The 12,530-nt window shown below is 60.8% G+C and overlaps 1 protein-coding gene and 1 non-coding gene across 13 annotated transcripts in view; both read right to left on the bottom strand.

Annotated features, from left to right (window-relative positions):
- Positions 1 to 1,913: 1,913 nt before the first annotated feature.
- The window catches only part of AP1B1 (adaptor related protein complex 1 subunit beta 1), a 52,028-nt gene continuing 41,411 nt past the window's right edge, over positions 1,914 to 12,530 (bottom strand). For 11 of the 12 annotated variants that reach the window (XM_027956724.2, XM_060401304.1, XM_060401299.1 and 8 more), the window contains 8 exons: positions 12,051 to 12,071; positions 11,449 to 11,592; positions 7,437 to 7,582; positions 5,203 to 5,332; positions 4,835 to 4,919; positions 4,197 to 4,283; positions 3,946 to 4,100; positions 1,914 to 2,741 (listed from right to left, as the gene is read on the bottom strand). In XM_027956724.2, the coding sequence (XP_027812525.1) occupies positions 2,667 to 2,741; positions 3,946 to 4,100; positions 4,197 to 4,283; positions 4,835 to 4,919; positions 5,203 to 5,332; positions 7,437 to 7,582; positions 11,449 to 11,592; positions 12,051 to 12,071 (843 nt within the window). In that variant the 3' untranslated portion in view covers positions 1,914 to 2,666. The remainder of the gene's footprint in view (positions 2,742 to 3,945; positions 4,101 to 4,196; positions 4,284 to 4,834; positions 4,920 to 5,202; positions 5,333 to 7,436; positions 7,583 to 11,448; positions 11,593 to 12,050; positions 12,072 to 12,530) is intronic. The other variant, XM_027956726.2, reaches the window with a different exon arrangement.
- On the bottom strand, positions 6,910 to 7,006 carry LOC114108894 (small nucleolar RNA SNORD125). Its single transcript, XR_003585625.1, has one exon. It is a non-coding gene; the product is annotated as a small nucleolar RNA SNORD125 (small nucleolar RNA).

Below are 12,530 nucleotides of genomic sequence, written 5' to 3' on the forward strand. Positions count from 1 at the left end.
CTCGTATCTGTCTGCCTTTTGGATTTTGAACCATGTGAATACATTACCTTTTCAAAACAAGAACTAAAATTTAAGATGTGAAATGTTTATACCCTCTGGTCCAGCCGTTCTGGGGCTAGATCCAACAGCTGCACTTGGGTCTAGGGGCAAGGATGTCTGTAGGAAGATATTCACTGCACCTTTGCTTGGCCTCGCAGAAGATGGAAACAGCCAGAGAACAGCCCTCCTCTGCACAAGGAATTCCAAGGTGGCTGTGTTTGTACTGACAGGTAAATAGAGCCAAGTGCTGGTAGTGTCCAGGGTGTGCTATTTACTTAGTCAATACCTCCCAGGATTTGCTTTATAAAGGCACAGAATTATTCCTGGAAGACCAAAATGTGGCAATGAACTTTGCCTCTAGGGAGGAAAAGAACAGAGGAAGTGTGGAAGGGAGAACTTTACCCTCTGTGTGACTGAACTTACCTTGGTCCAGAATCACTCTCTATGAAACAAAACACTTGTGAAGATTAAAAAAAAAAAAAAGTACATGAGGTCACGTCGCATGCCTGCACAGGGTGTCAGGCACTCAGAGAACCTGTCAGCCCCCGGGGTGCTTGCTAGACCCTCCTGAATAACTGGTTGCTGTGCTGAATTCCCCAGCTAGTCATGAAGGCTCAGCGCCCTGGAGAGTCTTCTGCAAGATGCCACATTCCCCTCTCCCTCAGCCCCAAGGAACATCGAGACCTGGGAATACGGAGGCCTTAGCACGTGCAGACCAGGGGTGCATGTGAGGGGTATCACTGGGGTGAGGGAAGGACAGGGAAGGAGGAGGAGGCCGAGATCACGGGGAGTTTCCTCCCATAACCGCCCGAAGCCCGAGCACACAAGCCTCAGGTGTCCGTGACGGTCCACGGGCCTCTGTCTGGCCAGGCCAGCCAGGTCTCAGCAGCACTTCTCACCTCGGGCTGGGTCCCGGGCCTCATCTTTGCCTGCCCCGGGGACAGCAGTGTGCTCCCAAGCTTGGTGGGAGCTGGGCCTCAGTGGGTCAGGGGTGGTGGGTGACAGGGCATGACGGGGTGCTTGTGGCGCCTATTGAGCCGGGGACTTTTGGGTAGGGTGAGAGAACTGGGGTTGTCCGGTCAAGGGTTGTGGCTGGTTCTAGACTCTGGGGTCCCCGGGCATGATGGTGACACCCCAGGGGTCAGAGGTGGGGCAGTGGAGGGCCAGGCACCCCTGCTGATGCCCCAGCAGCTGGGACAGCAGTGTGTCTGGCATGGGCAGGGAGCTGCTGAGAGCTGAAGGCCCTGCAGCCACACGGCACTGAGAACCCACTGGGGGCTCTGCCCAGGGAGTCCTACCCCGGGTCCCTCCCAGCACCCTCGGTAGCCAGGCCACTGCCAAGACAGGGGACATATGGGGTATCCCTGGGGGTGGCTGGGGCAGCCGCTGCAGCCGGCCTGGACAGGCCTGGTGCTGGGCCTTCCTGCCGACCCTGGGAGCCAAGGAAAACCAACACAGACTCAGCCTTCGAGCATCTAAAGGCAAGATGGTGTGGGCTGGGGTGGAGCTGGGGCCAAGGGTGGCAGAGGTGCTGGGAGACCAGCAAGCAGTGTCCAAGGACAGGAGAGGGACAGGGAAGGTGCTGTCCACAGGGCCTGGGGGGTGCTGACAGCTTGAGCCCTGGACCCTTGATCCAGGAGACCCAGGACCCTGCCCAGAACAGCCTCGGGCCCTGACACACTGGCCGGGCACACACTTGATGTCATCATTTTTATTCACTTTCTGTTTCTGAAAATAAGAGTAAACATACAATATATAATTTCTATTTATATATACTAGGCATCCTTACTGCAGGGCTCAAGAAAACCAACCTTGACCACTTGGAGGCAGTTTTTAATTCTGACACTTGGTGGAGGGGAAAGAAGTGTCCATGATTGCCAAAAGCAGAATCTTTATTATTAAACAGCAGTAACAGGAAAACCTAATGCTCCGTGAGACACACTGACCTTGGGAGGCCAGGAGGGGGCAGCTAAGAACCCCAGAGAGGAAGCACCCCGCTCGCCCAGGCACCCCACCCCTCAGCCCCGTTCACTCCAGAAGCCCCGGGCACACCAGGAATGTATCACAGGCAGTGACTGTCCTCGCAGGCAGGGGGCGGGATGGACATCTGCCGGGGGGCTGGAGCAGCAAGGGGCTTGGGAGCTACTGCCTGGTCTTCCCTGAGCGGCTCAGCGCCTGGGGGGGGCGGGCAAGCCCCGGGAGCCCCGGCCCTGACAGAGCAGCTCTCCTGGCACCGAGGGGACTCTCCACGCACACCAGGATGCCTGCCAGGGCCTGTCCCAGGAGGGGGCAGTTGGCAGGGCCTCGCCACCAGCCAAGGGAGACGGGGCAGAGGGACCCCGGGCTGGGAGCCTAAGGAGGCACTGCGGGCTCGCCCTCCGGTGCCAGGAAGAGCCGGAGAGGAGCCCTGGCCGCTCCGTGCAGCCCTGCTGCCACTCTGGCTCCTCTGGTGCCCTCCTCACCTGACCCCGAACGTCAGCACGATGGAAACAGGAGAGTCCTGGGCACAGGAGCACCCCAAGGCCTGGGAAGCTGGGGGGTGCCAGGAGCCTCGCTGGCCCCTCGCGAGGGAGGTGCTGCCACCTCGCAGGGGGCTCTGAGGAAGCTGGGGTGGGTGCTGGACGGCCTCAGTTCTTCAGGATGGTCTCGTAGGCCTGGTACACGTGCTGGGACACCTCCGGAGCTCGGCACTTCAGGGACAGCTGTAGGGGGACAAGGGTGGGAGGCAGGGACCCCTTATTCCCGGGGCTCCTCTCCAGGCTGGGGGCGGAGAGCAGATGGCAGAGGGTGGGGCGCACGTGGGACCTGGGGGGGCGGCAGCAGCGGCTGGAGCAGCTGTGCGGTGCCGGCGAGGGGGCGGCCCCGCAGCCAGCCGGGCGGGGACCAAACAGACTGCAGCCCACAGACCTGCTGTCCCGGCCCCCAGAGCCGCTGCAGCATGAGTCAGAGCCCGTGGAGAGTGGGGGTCCCTGAGGACGTTCTGGGGACCAGGAGGGAAGCTGTGGGGGCCCTGGGGGGGTATCTTTCTAGTTTCTTGCACAGGAAGCAGTTGTGTCAAATCTGGCTCAGCTCTACCCGCGAGGAGAGCTGGCAAGCCCAGGAGCAGAGACAGGCTCGCCCGCCCCTCCTGCCAACGCTGCTGCTCAGAGGGGCCCCAGTCTCCTCCGAGGGCTCTGCGCACAAGGCCTGTGGGGAGTGTGGTGCCAGGCTGGAGAGCACAGGGTGTGGCAGCAGGGGCGGTCTGTCCTCTGGCCTGCAGCCTGCATGCGTCTGCCTGGCTTTGGGGAGCAGGGGGGCGAGGCCAGGCCAGGAGGTGGGTTGTGCCAGGCGTGCCTGGGAGGATGGGGGAAGAGGAAGAGAAAAGCAGTCCGCTAACCTCCAGGTCCTGCACCGCCGGCACCGGCAGGGAGGTGGACATGCAGCGACCAGACACAGGGAGACAGAAATTACCACCACCAGCCGCGGCGCCCATGCCGCCGAGGGGCCGGAGAGCAGCGTCGGGCGGTCATGCCTGTCCGCTCGGGTGCGGGGAGAAGCCAAGCCTGGGCTCTCGGGGGCCGGGACAGCGGCGCAGCCTCTGGGAAGCCTTGTCCTTTCTCGGGGAGTGGGGAGCCCAGGGGCCAGGGCTCCCTGAGTCCAGCGGAGCCCCTTCCCAGTACCAGATGGGCCTCACAGGGCCCGATTCTAGTCCACTTCACTGTTCGGAGACCTGACTTGGTGCCTTATCTGGGACACTTGATGGGACTGAGCTGAAGCTTTCTACGATCAGAGTCCTGGTGCTTCTTCACACCAGGCTCAGCCTGACTGGATGCCCCACCCCACCCTGCCAGGGCCGACCCCAGCCTGGGCGGCATGCGGGCAGGAAGGCAGAGGCCGCAGGGCTCTAGGTGGGAGCGGGCGCCTCACCGTGAAGCTGGGGTTGCCGGGCTGGATGCGCAGCTCGGCCAGCACCCAGATGCCGTTGGTCAGCTTGAGAGACTGGTAGAGCATGTCCTGGCCCTCCACGTTCCTCCTGGCCACAGTGAAGATGCTGCTGCTCTGCAGCCGGCTGCTCACGGCCTCTGGGGGTCACAAAGTCAGAGATGGAGGGTCTGGCGCTCAGGGCTGGGGGCAGGGCACAGGGCAGCATGGACAGGCACAGGGCTCGGGAGCCCTACCTGCGTTGAGGGGGCAGTCTCTGATCTGGAACTGGGCCTCGTTCTCGTTGGGAATGTCCTTCCACGTGGCCAGGAACACCTGCCGGTCTGCAGGGGCACAGGCGGGACCCCACCCAGCACCCCCGTCGGGAAGCGGGCGGTTAGGCCCTGCACCCGAGACCAGGGCGGCTCCGCCAGGGCCCCTCCTGCTTCCCTCGGCAAACCCCGAGCCTGTGTTCCGTGGGGGCCGCCTGCGCTGCTCCCGCCTCTGGGCCTTTGTGCCCTCCCCGCTCCTGCCCACAGCCGGCCTCCGGCCCTGGCACCGAGCAGCCCGTTCGTCGGTCCCAGTGACGTCACGGGCTCCTGTGGTGACAGCTGAGGGGGGCCTACGCCCTCTGGGCACGGGACGTGCCTTCCCGAAGGTTCCTGCTGGGGCCCAGGGGTGGGCATCAGGTGTGACGCATGACCTAGGGCCCCTGCCTCCGGGGGCCTGTGGGATAACTATCTAGAGGCGGCAGGTCAGGCTGAGAGCAGAGCTGGCCAGGCAAGACCCTCAGGCCCTGGGAAAGTGTGACCCTCTCTCCAGGCTCTCCAGGGGAGCCAATGACACAGGCTCCACGCATCCGCTCCAGGGACCCCAGGGCGCCCTCAGGACTCACCCATCTTCCCGTCCTCCACAAAGAGGATATGAAGCGGGTACAAGGTGCTGAAGTAGAAGACGTCTATGTTGTTCTTTACGGCCACCTGGAAACAAGGGGGGCCCCAGGTCGTCCCTTTTGCCTGATGCCCACTGAGGCCCCAGGAAGCCTCTGCGCCTGTGAGCACAGCTAAGCAGGTTCCCGCTTCCCCAGAAGCTATGTCCATCCCCTAGCTGGCCCCCGGTCTTCCATCCCCACCCTTCTGTGCCTAAGAACAAGACTCCACAGACACAGCCCTGTGACAGAGCCAGCCAGGCCCCGAGGGCTTCCCCAGTCCTCCCGCGACACGTGGGCAAGGACTGGGGTGCCTGGTCCTCCCCGGGACGCACCTGCAGGCTGTTCAGCGGCTCTGTCTTCATGACAGAGCCCGCCGTGCTGAGAGGCAGGGAGATCTCCACGGTCTGGGTGGGGCTGAGCGGCGCGTGGACCTGGAGTGGGGCGGCGGGGGCCAGGCCAAAGCTGGGGAGAGAGAAGCCCCCGCGGGGATGGTGGGGAGCAGGTGCTGACACAGGGCAGGCAGGCTCCTGGGGACCCGGGGCCTGGCAGCAGCCGGGGAGAAGGCTCTCCAGCGAGCCGGCCTCACCCCAGGCCAGACCCAGACTGGAAGGACAAGCTCCTGACCCCACTCCAGCCTTCAGTGGCCCCGCGGACGGGAAGAGAACCGGGGCTAGCCAAAACCTATCTCTGCTCCCCTTTCTCCTCTGGGTGAGGCACCAGGCAGGCCCAGGTCAGTGCGTCCTGCCCTGCCCTCCAGGAGCCCCATGTCATACCAGGGGCCTAAAAGCTTCTTCTAACCTGAAAGCTGTGACTGCCCACATCTCAGTAACCAACCCCAACCTCCCAGGAGGGACGTGACCATCCCAGGGGAGACACTGGGTTTACTGTCTGGGCTAGAACTGGCTGGATCACACAACGGCCACAGAGCTTCGGGAAAGCCCTGCCTCTTGGTAAAGTGGCATGTGGGCAAATCAGAGGGCACCAAGAATGTGAGAGATGCCGGCCACGGGCTCTGGGAAGGTAAGTCACCATGGTACCGACTGGGAGCACGGACTGAGTACTCCCCGTGCCCAGGCGAGGCATCTGAAGTCCTGGCCTTGTAAACACAGCGACAGGCACACACCCTCCCGTCTTCCAGGACACAGGGACTCAGGGACTCAGGGAGAGGCGGGCCCAGGCCTGGGTGCGTGGCACTGCTGAAGCCCAGAGCTTGAGCTGCCTGACCTCAGCCTGTGCTCTGCCCATGGTGGTCTCAGATCCACCCGGGACGCAGCAGGGGATGACGTGGGGACGCCAATGCCATCATGGTGCCTCAGCACTCCCGGCTCTCCTGGGAGCCTGACCTCTGCTGACTGTGACGTTGGGTGAGGCATTCACCCTCTCTGAGCTCAGGTATCATTACCTACTTTGGTGGTTTAATCACTAAGTCCTGTCCGACTCTTGTGACCCCATGGACTATAGCCTGCCAGGCTCCTCTGTCCATGGGATTCTCCAGGCAAGAATACTGGAGTGGGTTGCCACTTCCTTTTCTTTTCTTTTTTTCCTCTTTTTTTAATTTTTACTTTATTTTACTTTACAATACTGTATTGGTTTTGCCATACATTGACATGAATCCACCACGGATGTATACAAGCTCCCAATCCTGAATCCCCTCCCACCTCCCACCCCATATCATCTCTCTGGATTATCCCCATGCACCAGCCCCAAGCATCCTGTATCGAACATAGGCTGGCGATTCGTTTCTTACATGATAGTATACATGTTTCAACGCCATTCTCCCGCCACTTCCTTTTCTACTAAACGGGACTTAATGGCATCAACCTCACTGGGCTGTGAAGGGGCTCAAGAGAGACAGAGACTCCTAAAGTTCTCGACACAAGCCCTGGTGCCCAGGGAGTTGTCCACACACCGTAAGTTCACTGTGAGCAATGACCAGGAGCACTCCTGGGGGCCTGCAGGGCTCCATGAGGCAGAGGAGCAGAGGGCCCACCTCCCTCGTCGGACAGGCGGCCAGAACACACTGGCGCACAGGCTCTCCTTGAGGAGCAACCCCTTCAGTCAACTTCTTAGAGGCTCAGTTTGCTCATCACCAGAGCCACTCAGGAAGAAGGATCATCAGGAGAGGCTGCCTGCATTTCCCAGAGAGCCCTGGCCTAGCTGGCTGGGTCCAAGGAGGCCTTCCTGACTGACCCCCAGTGCAGGGGACCCTGGGGGTGAGGCGCTGGGAGCGGACACCACTCCCAGAGGCACCGCTCGCTCCCTGTCCACCTTCTTCGAGACACGCCCTGAGAGGGGAGCTGCTCAGGTCCGGAGATTTTGTCAGGGAAACACCCCCCTGGGTGCTGGGAAAAGGTCATACTAAAGGGAGGTGCCTTACCCTCCCAGCTCCCCACCACTGACCTCAGACTTCGGTGCCCACAAAGAGAGGTCACGGTGAGGAAAATCACTGCATCAGAAAGAGCTGGCCAGAGCTGCAGTTGTGAGGAAGACCCTCCTCCAGCAGAAAGCGGGGCCGGGCCCGCAGGCCCCAGCACGGGCCATCGGCAGGCCGGCCTCGGGGGCTCACCTGTTGCGGTTGAACTGGATTGCGAAGTCGGTCATGACCTGCAGGGCCTTGTTGGTCAGCTGCAGGTCCATGGAGATGGAGCCTGCCTGGCGGGTGAAGGTGCCCGAGATCTCCAACCCTTTGGCCTTCATGGCCGGCAGCCAGACCTGCAGGGAAGACGATGGGGAGGGGGCTGCCACAGCCCCCACGCCACAGCCCACCTGAGGGTCCTTCCCCTGCTCCCTTCTCTCACACCTGAAGGGGCCTCTCAGATGGACCACACCTGCCTGGACTGCCAAGAGATGACCGTGTGAGCCTCAGGATGAGAGGAAGGACCCTGCACAGCCTGCCCGGGGGCCCCGCCTCGGGGTGGCCACCTGCTGGAGCAGCACGGGACAGGGAGGCCTCGGTGTGCCCAAAACCTGACCCAAGTCTCCAGAGGTCAAAGCAAGAACACTCAGAGGAAGGTGGAGAGACCGGCAGGCCCCACCAGCCTCCAGATAAGCCCAGGAGACTGAGAGCCCACGGGTGCCTGGGGCCTGGCCAGAGCCAGAGGACCCCAGGCGGTCACAGCCTGATCTCCTCGCAGACGGCAGGGCTGGCCTCTAACTGCACCAACAGGCCTGAGCAGCGACAGGACCCAGGAGGACCTCTCGCCTGGCAGGCCTTTCCTGACTGCTTGGCTGCCCTTGTCCTCCAACGCTCAGCTCCAGAGCCAGCTCCTCCGGGAAACCGTTCCCCAGGGTCCTTGTCTGGGCTCTGCGGCAATGACGTTCTTGCAGATAAACTGTCTCCTCTGCGCCCGGACAGCACTTTGAGGGTGAAGGCTCTGCTTTTCTGGCTTGCATCCTTGGCTCGGAGCTTGGTGTGAGATTGGTATTCAGGGAACATTTGCTGAGTGAATGCATGGATCAAAGCCCTGCCCGGGAGGGACACGGATGCTATCCTACGGATGTACAGACACCTCTCTGGCTGCCATTCCTACCAGGCCGGCTCAGCCCCGCCCAAGGCCAGCCTCACCAGGGGCCCTGTCAGTGAACATGGCCACGGTCACCCAGCCCAGGTCCTGTCAAGGTCACCTCCTCCCCCGACACCACGTCCTCCACTCTCCCCTATCCACAGGCACCACCCGGGGGGTAAGCCACCATCAGAGCCCCCAGGTAAGATGGCAGCCACCCGGGTAGCTGCCCAAGTCTTTTTTCTTTTTTTAATTAATTTATTTTTTAAATTGAAGGTTAATTGCTTTACAGAATTTTGTTTTCTGTCCAACATCAACATGAATCAGCCATAGGTGTATACATGTCTGCCCAAGTCTTCTAGCCCCAGTTTCCAAAGCAGCCAGAGCCATCTTTAGGAAGGCAGATCTCGTCACAGCACCCCAAAACCCCCTCAGTGGTGCAATGCCTCCACTGCCCACGGCCTCCCCAGCGAGGTGCCCTCCCTGGGTCAGTGTGCATGGCTCCTCGGGCCTCACACTCACACACAGTCCACACATACACAGAGTTCACACACACACACAGAGTCCACACACACACACACAGTCCACATACACACACAGTCCACACACACACAGTCCACAAACACACACACAGTCCACACACACAGAGTCCACACACACAGTCTACACACACACACACAGTCCACACACACACACACACAGTCTCCTCTGCTTAGACAGCACTCTCCACCCCAATCCCATCCTACTTGCTAACCTGGTCATCCTTTGCTCCACCAGACAAATCTGTGGGCAGAATCTCGGGGTTTTAGTTGAGCTATGACTGGGAGCACAGAGAGCACTCAGGACCCCAGGGTGACTGCCCTGCCTCACCCCTCCACCAGGCTTCCTTCCCAGGTTCTTCAGAACTGGCACCATCACCGTCCTCACTGTTAGGGGTGGGATATTGTGTCTCCTGGTCACTGTAGGCTCATGGAGTCCAGAACTGTCAGCTCCTGCTGACTACAATATTTGAGGAACTTCAAGTTCTTGTACATATGATAGCCTCACCCTCCTTGACCAGGAGGGGCTGGGACTGCAGGCACGACAAACGATTTGAGGTGGTCACAGTGCTGTGAGAAAAAGGCAGCCTACACAGTCACTACTTCTGGATGGAGAGCACACCCACATCCCTGTGACTAAGGTGGCAGGGGAAAGTCCTGCCCGTGTGGAAAAGGACTCCTCCTCCAGGCAGCCTGCCCTGATTACTCCTATCCTGGCGATCCCTTCACCTCTCCCTCCAGCTGATACAGTCACCTGGTCCTCCACTAAAACAAAACAGCGCTAATACATGTTAAAACAAATCCACATGCAGAAAGCAAGCTGATTCTGACAACCATGGCGCTGAGGTTCTCAAACACTTGAGGATCACCTAAGGATCGTGGGCAGGGGATTTGGTGCCACAGCCCTATATTCACTTCCAGACTCTTGTCACTCATCAGCTATAGGACCTTAAAGCACTCAGATTTCTCAACTAGAACATGGGGATGCCAGCGCCACATGGCTGCTGGGAGGACTCTGCGGGCTGGGGGCTGTGCCACGTTCGTGCACCCCTCCACAGAAGTGGGAGGCCACTGGTGCTAGACTTGCCGCCTACTGCGGGCCCCCAGGCCCAGATCCTCCCACCCCTACTACTGGCCACCGCCACTGTAGTTTGGCAGGCACACCCAGGGAGGCTGGGGCAGCGCAGGTGCTGGCTGGCAGCTCCCCCTCATCATAAGGGACATGTCCTTGGGCCCCAGAAGCCCTGCAGGATCCTGCTCTGGGGAGGGGACCTTGGAAGAGAGAGGGGCACTGGCTGAGAGCTGTGAGGCTCAGGCCACGTCCGTCCCCTCTGGCAGCTTCCTTGAGGCCAAGGGCCCAGCCCACACCACGCTGTCCTCAGCTCTCCTTCCCTCGCCAGCCCTCGCCACTGCCAGCCAGAACCCTTCTCCCCGCCGCCCCCACATCCTCCCAGGCCTCCTTCCAGCCCAGCTTGTCTCCACCCCTACAAAGCCCTCCTGTCCGGCCGCCATCAGCAGTCGACAGCTCCTCACGGGCTCCTGGCTTCCGCTCTAGTCCTTAAGTTTGGCCTCCACACGGTGGCCAAAGTGATCGCTCTTTAGGCTTCGTTTCTGCTTAAAACCCACTGTGCCAGGATGGAGAGCAAAGCCTCAGAGCTGGGGCCGTGACCTTGCCAGCTCCCTGCCTCCTCAGCACTAGTCCAGCCAGTGTCTGGAGTAGGGTGGGACCTGGGTGGCACAGGGGTATCTGGGGCACCTCCAGGCTGATTGGGGTCAGGGAGGCAATGTGGAGATGGCAGGCTTCACCAGGAGCCACTGTCCTGCAGACCTTGAGTATTTTCTGCAGGGTTTCAGCATGCCTTAAAATTCCCAGGAACTTAAGGATGGTGAAATCAACGGAAACCTGTTCTTTGTTTCATCTGGAACTTTACTGGGAGTCAGTCGCTGTATCAGAAACGAAAGGCGCCTCTGGCCCATCACTCATGGCACCCGAGCTATGGTGCCACAATGACTCTGCACTGCTGCCAACCCCTGGCAACGCCATGAGATCTGGTGAGGCGGGTGTGCCCAAGCCTTCACCATGCTGAAATGAAGCGTTCTGTTCTCCTCCTTTTAAGTCTCCGTATGTGATGACAGCATCTTAACATTTCAGAAATTTTATGAGTAGGTAGATCCCATTCATTAGAAAAGGAGGGGCGCTATGAAGCGCCTGTCATCAGTCTGGGGCCCTGGGTTGAGCCACACTGAGAACCACTGACCAGTCGCTGCACAGGGCTTCTGCCATTCTCTGGAAGGCAAGCACGCCCCCTCAGCTCCCCATTGTCGCCTTGCCGATTCTGACTTGATCCGGAGGACTGAGCTCCAGCAACACCCCCTCTGGGAAGGCTTCCTGAGGCCTCCAGACCAGACCCAGCGCCCCTTCCCCGTGCTCCTGCTGCTCCGGGCAACCTGGCTGGCCTGAGCCAACCCCACCCAGCTGGCCACTGAAGGAGCCCACACGTCCACCTCCCACCTCCCACGGGGCCACGGCACTTACTGCTTTGGGAGCCACATAAGATCCCGACAAGGTGCCCACGCCACTGGTCAGATCAAAGAGGTCACTCAGGCCACTGCCCATGGGCGCTCCTAGGTTGGCTGGTACTGCTGCTGCTGGGGGTGCCACGAAGCTGGGGGCCCCGATCTAGAGGGAAGGGAAAGGGGTCAGAGGCAGGCACGCCAGGGCAAGTACGGCCGCCCAGCCCTTTAGAAGACGGGGGAGGGCAAGAGGGCGTCCTGCAGGGCTGCCTTCAGGTCACCTCTAAGTTGCAGAAACAAGACAGAGTGAGGTGGGTGGAGAGGAGAGGCCGAGCCCTCCCGGGCCCTACAAGCCCCGAGGGGAAGAGCTGGGCACGCTCACAAACTGACAGCCCATGGATAAAAGGGGTGCCTAACACAGTGCTATGAGGGGGCCGTGCTCAGAGACTGGAGCACATCCCAGGGGGTCAGAGAGGGCTTGCGGGGGCCTCCAGATGGCAAGGTAATTTCACTGGAGGGTGGTGAGGGTGGGCCGACAGCCCTGCCACCGCCCCCCCCGGGTCGCCGGGCAGGTGATCGAGGAGCAACAGGATGAAGGCTTGGTGGCACAGGGTTGAACCGTACCCCTTCAGGCTCATCCCCCATCTCCCAGCAGAAGCAGGCAGGGTGAAGAGAACAGGCAGCCACATGCAGAGGGAAAGCCAGGAAGAAGACACAGAGAGACAAGACAGGGAGGAAAGAGGTGGAAGGTTAGTCACGGCTGTCCCACCCAACCCTACGGGGCCTGTGCGAGACTGCAGCGGCCTAAGAGGGGCCCAGGTCTCTATGATGGGCAGCCCCCCTGCACCCCCGGCCCCACTCGACCACCCTCGTCCTTCTGACCCTTCCCTGTGCTGTGGCCTTGGGGACCTGAGCTGGGCATGGCCAAGTGATAAGGGCCCAGGTGCCATCTCCACCTGGCTCTCTGGCTGCCTGAAGAATCCCAAGGAGACAGCAGGCCTTCTTGCCACCGCCTTCATAGGGTGGGGCTGTCCCACCCTCTCGTGGGCCTCTCTCAGGCCTGCCGGGTGGCTACCCCAGTCAGTGCCACGTGTGGGGGAATGG

Source organism: Ovis aries, chromosome 17 (genome assembly GCF_016772045.2).
Source record: "Ovis aries strain OAR_USU_Benz2616 breed Rambouillet chromosome 17, ARS-UI_Ramb_v3.0, whole genome shotgun sequence".
NCBI lineage: Eukaryota > Metazoa > Chordata > Mammalia > Artiodactyla > Bovidae > Ovis > Ovis aries.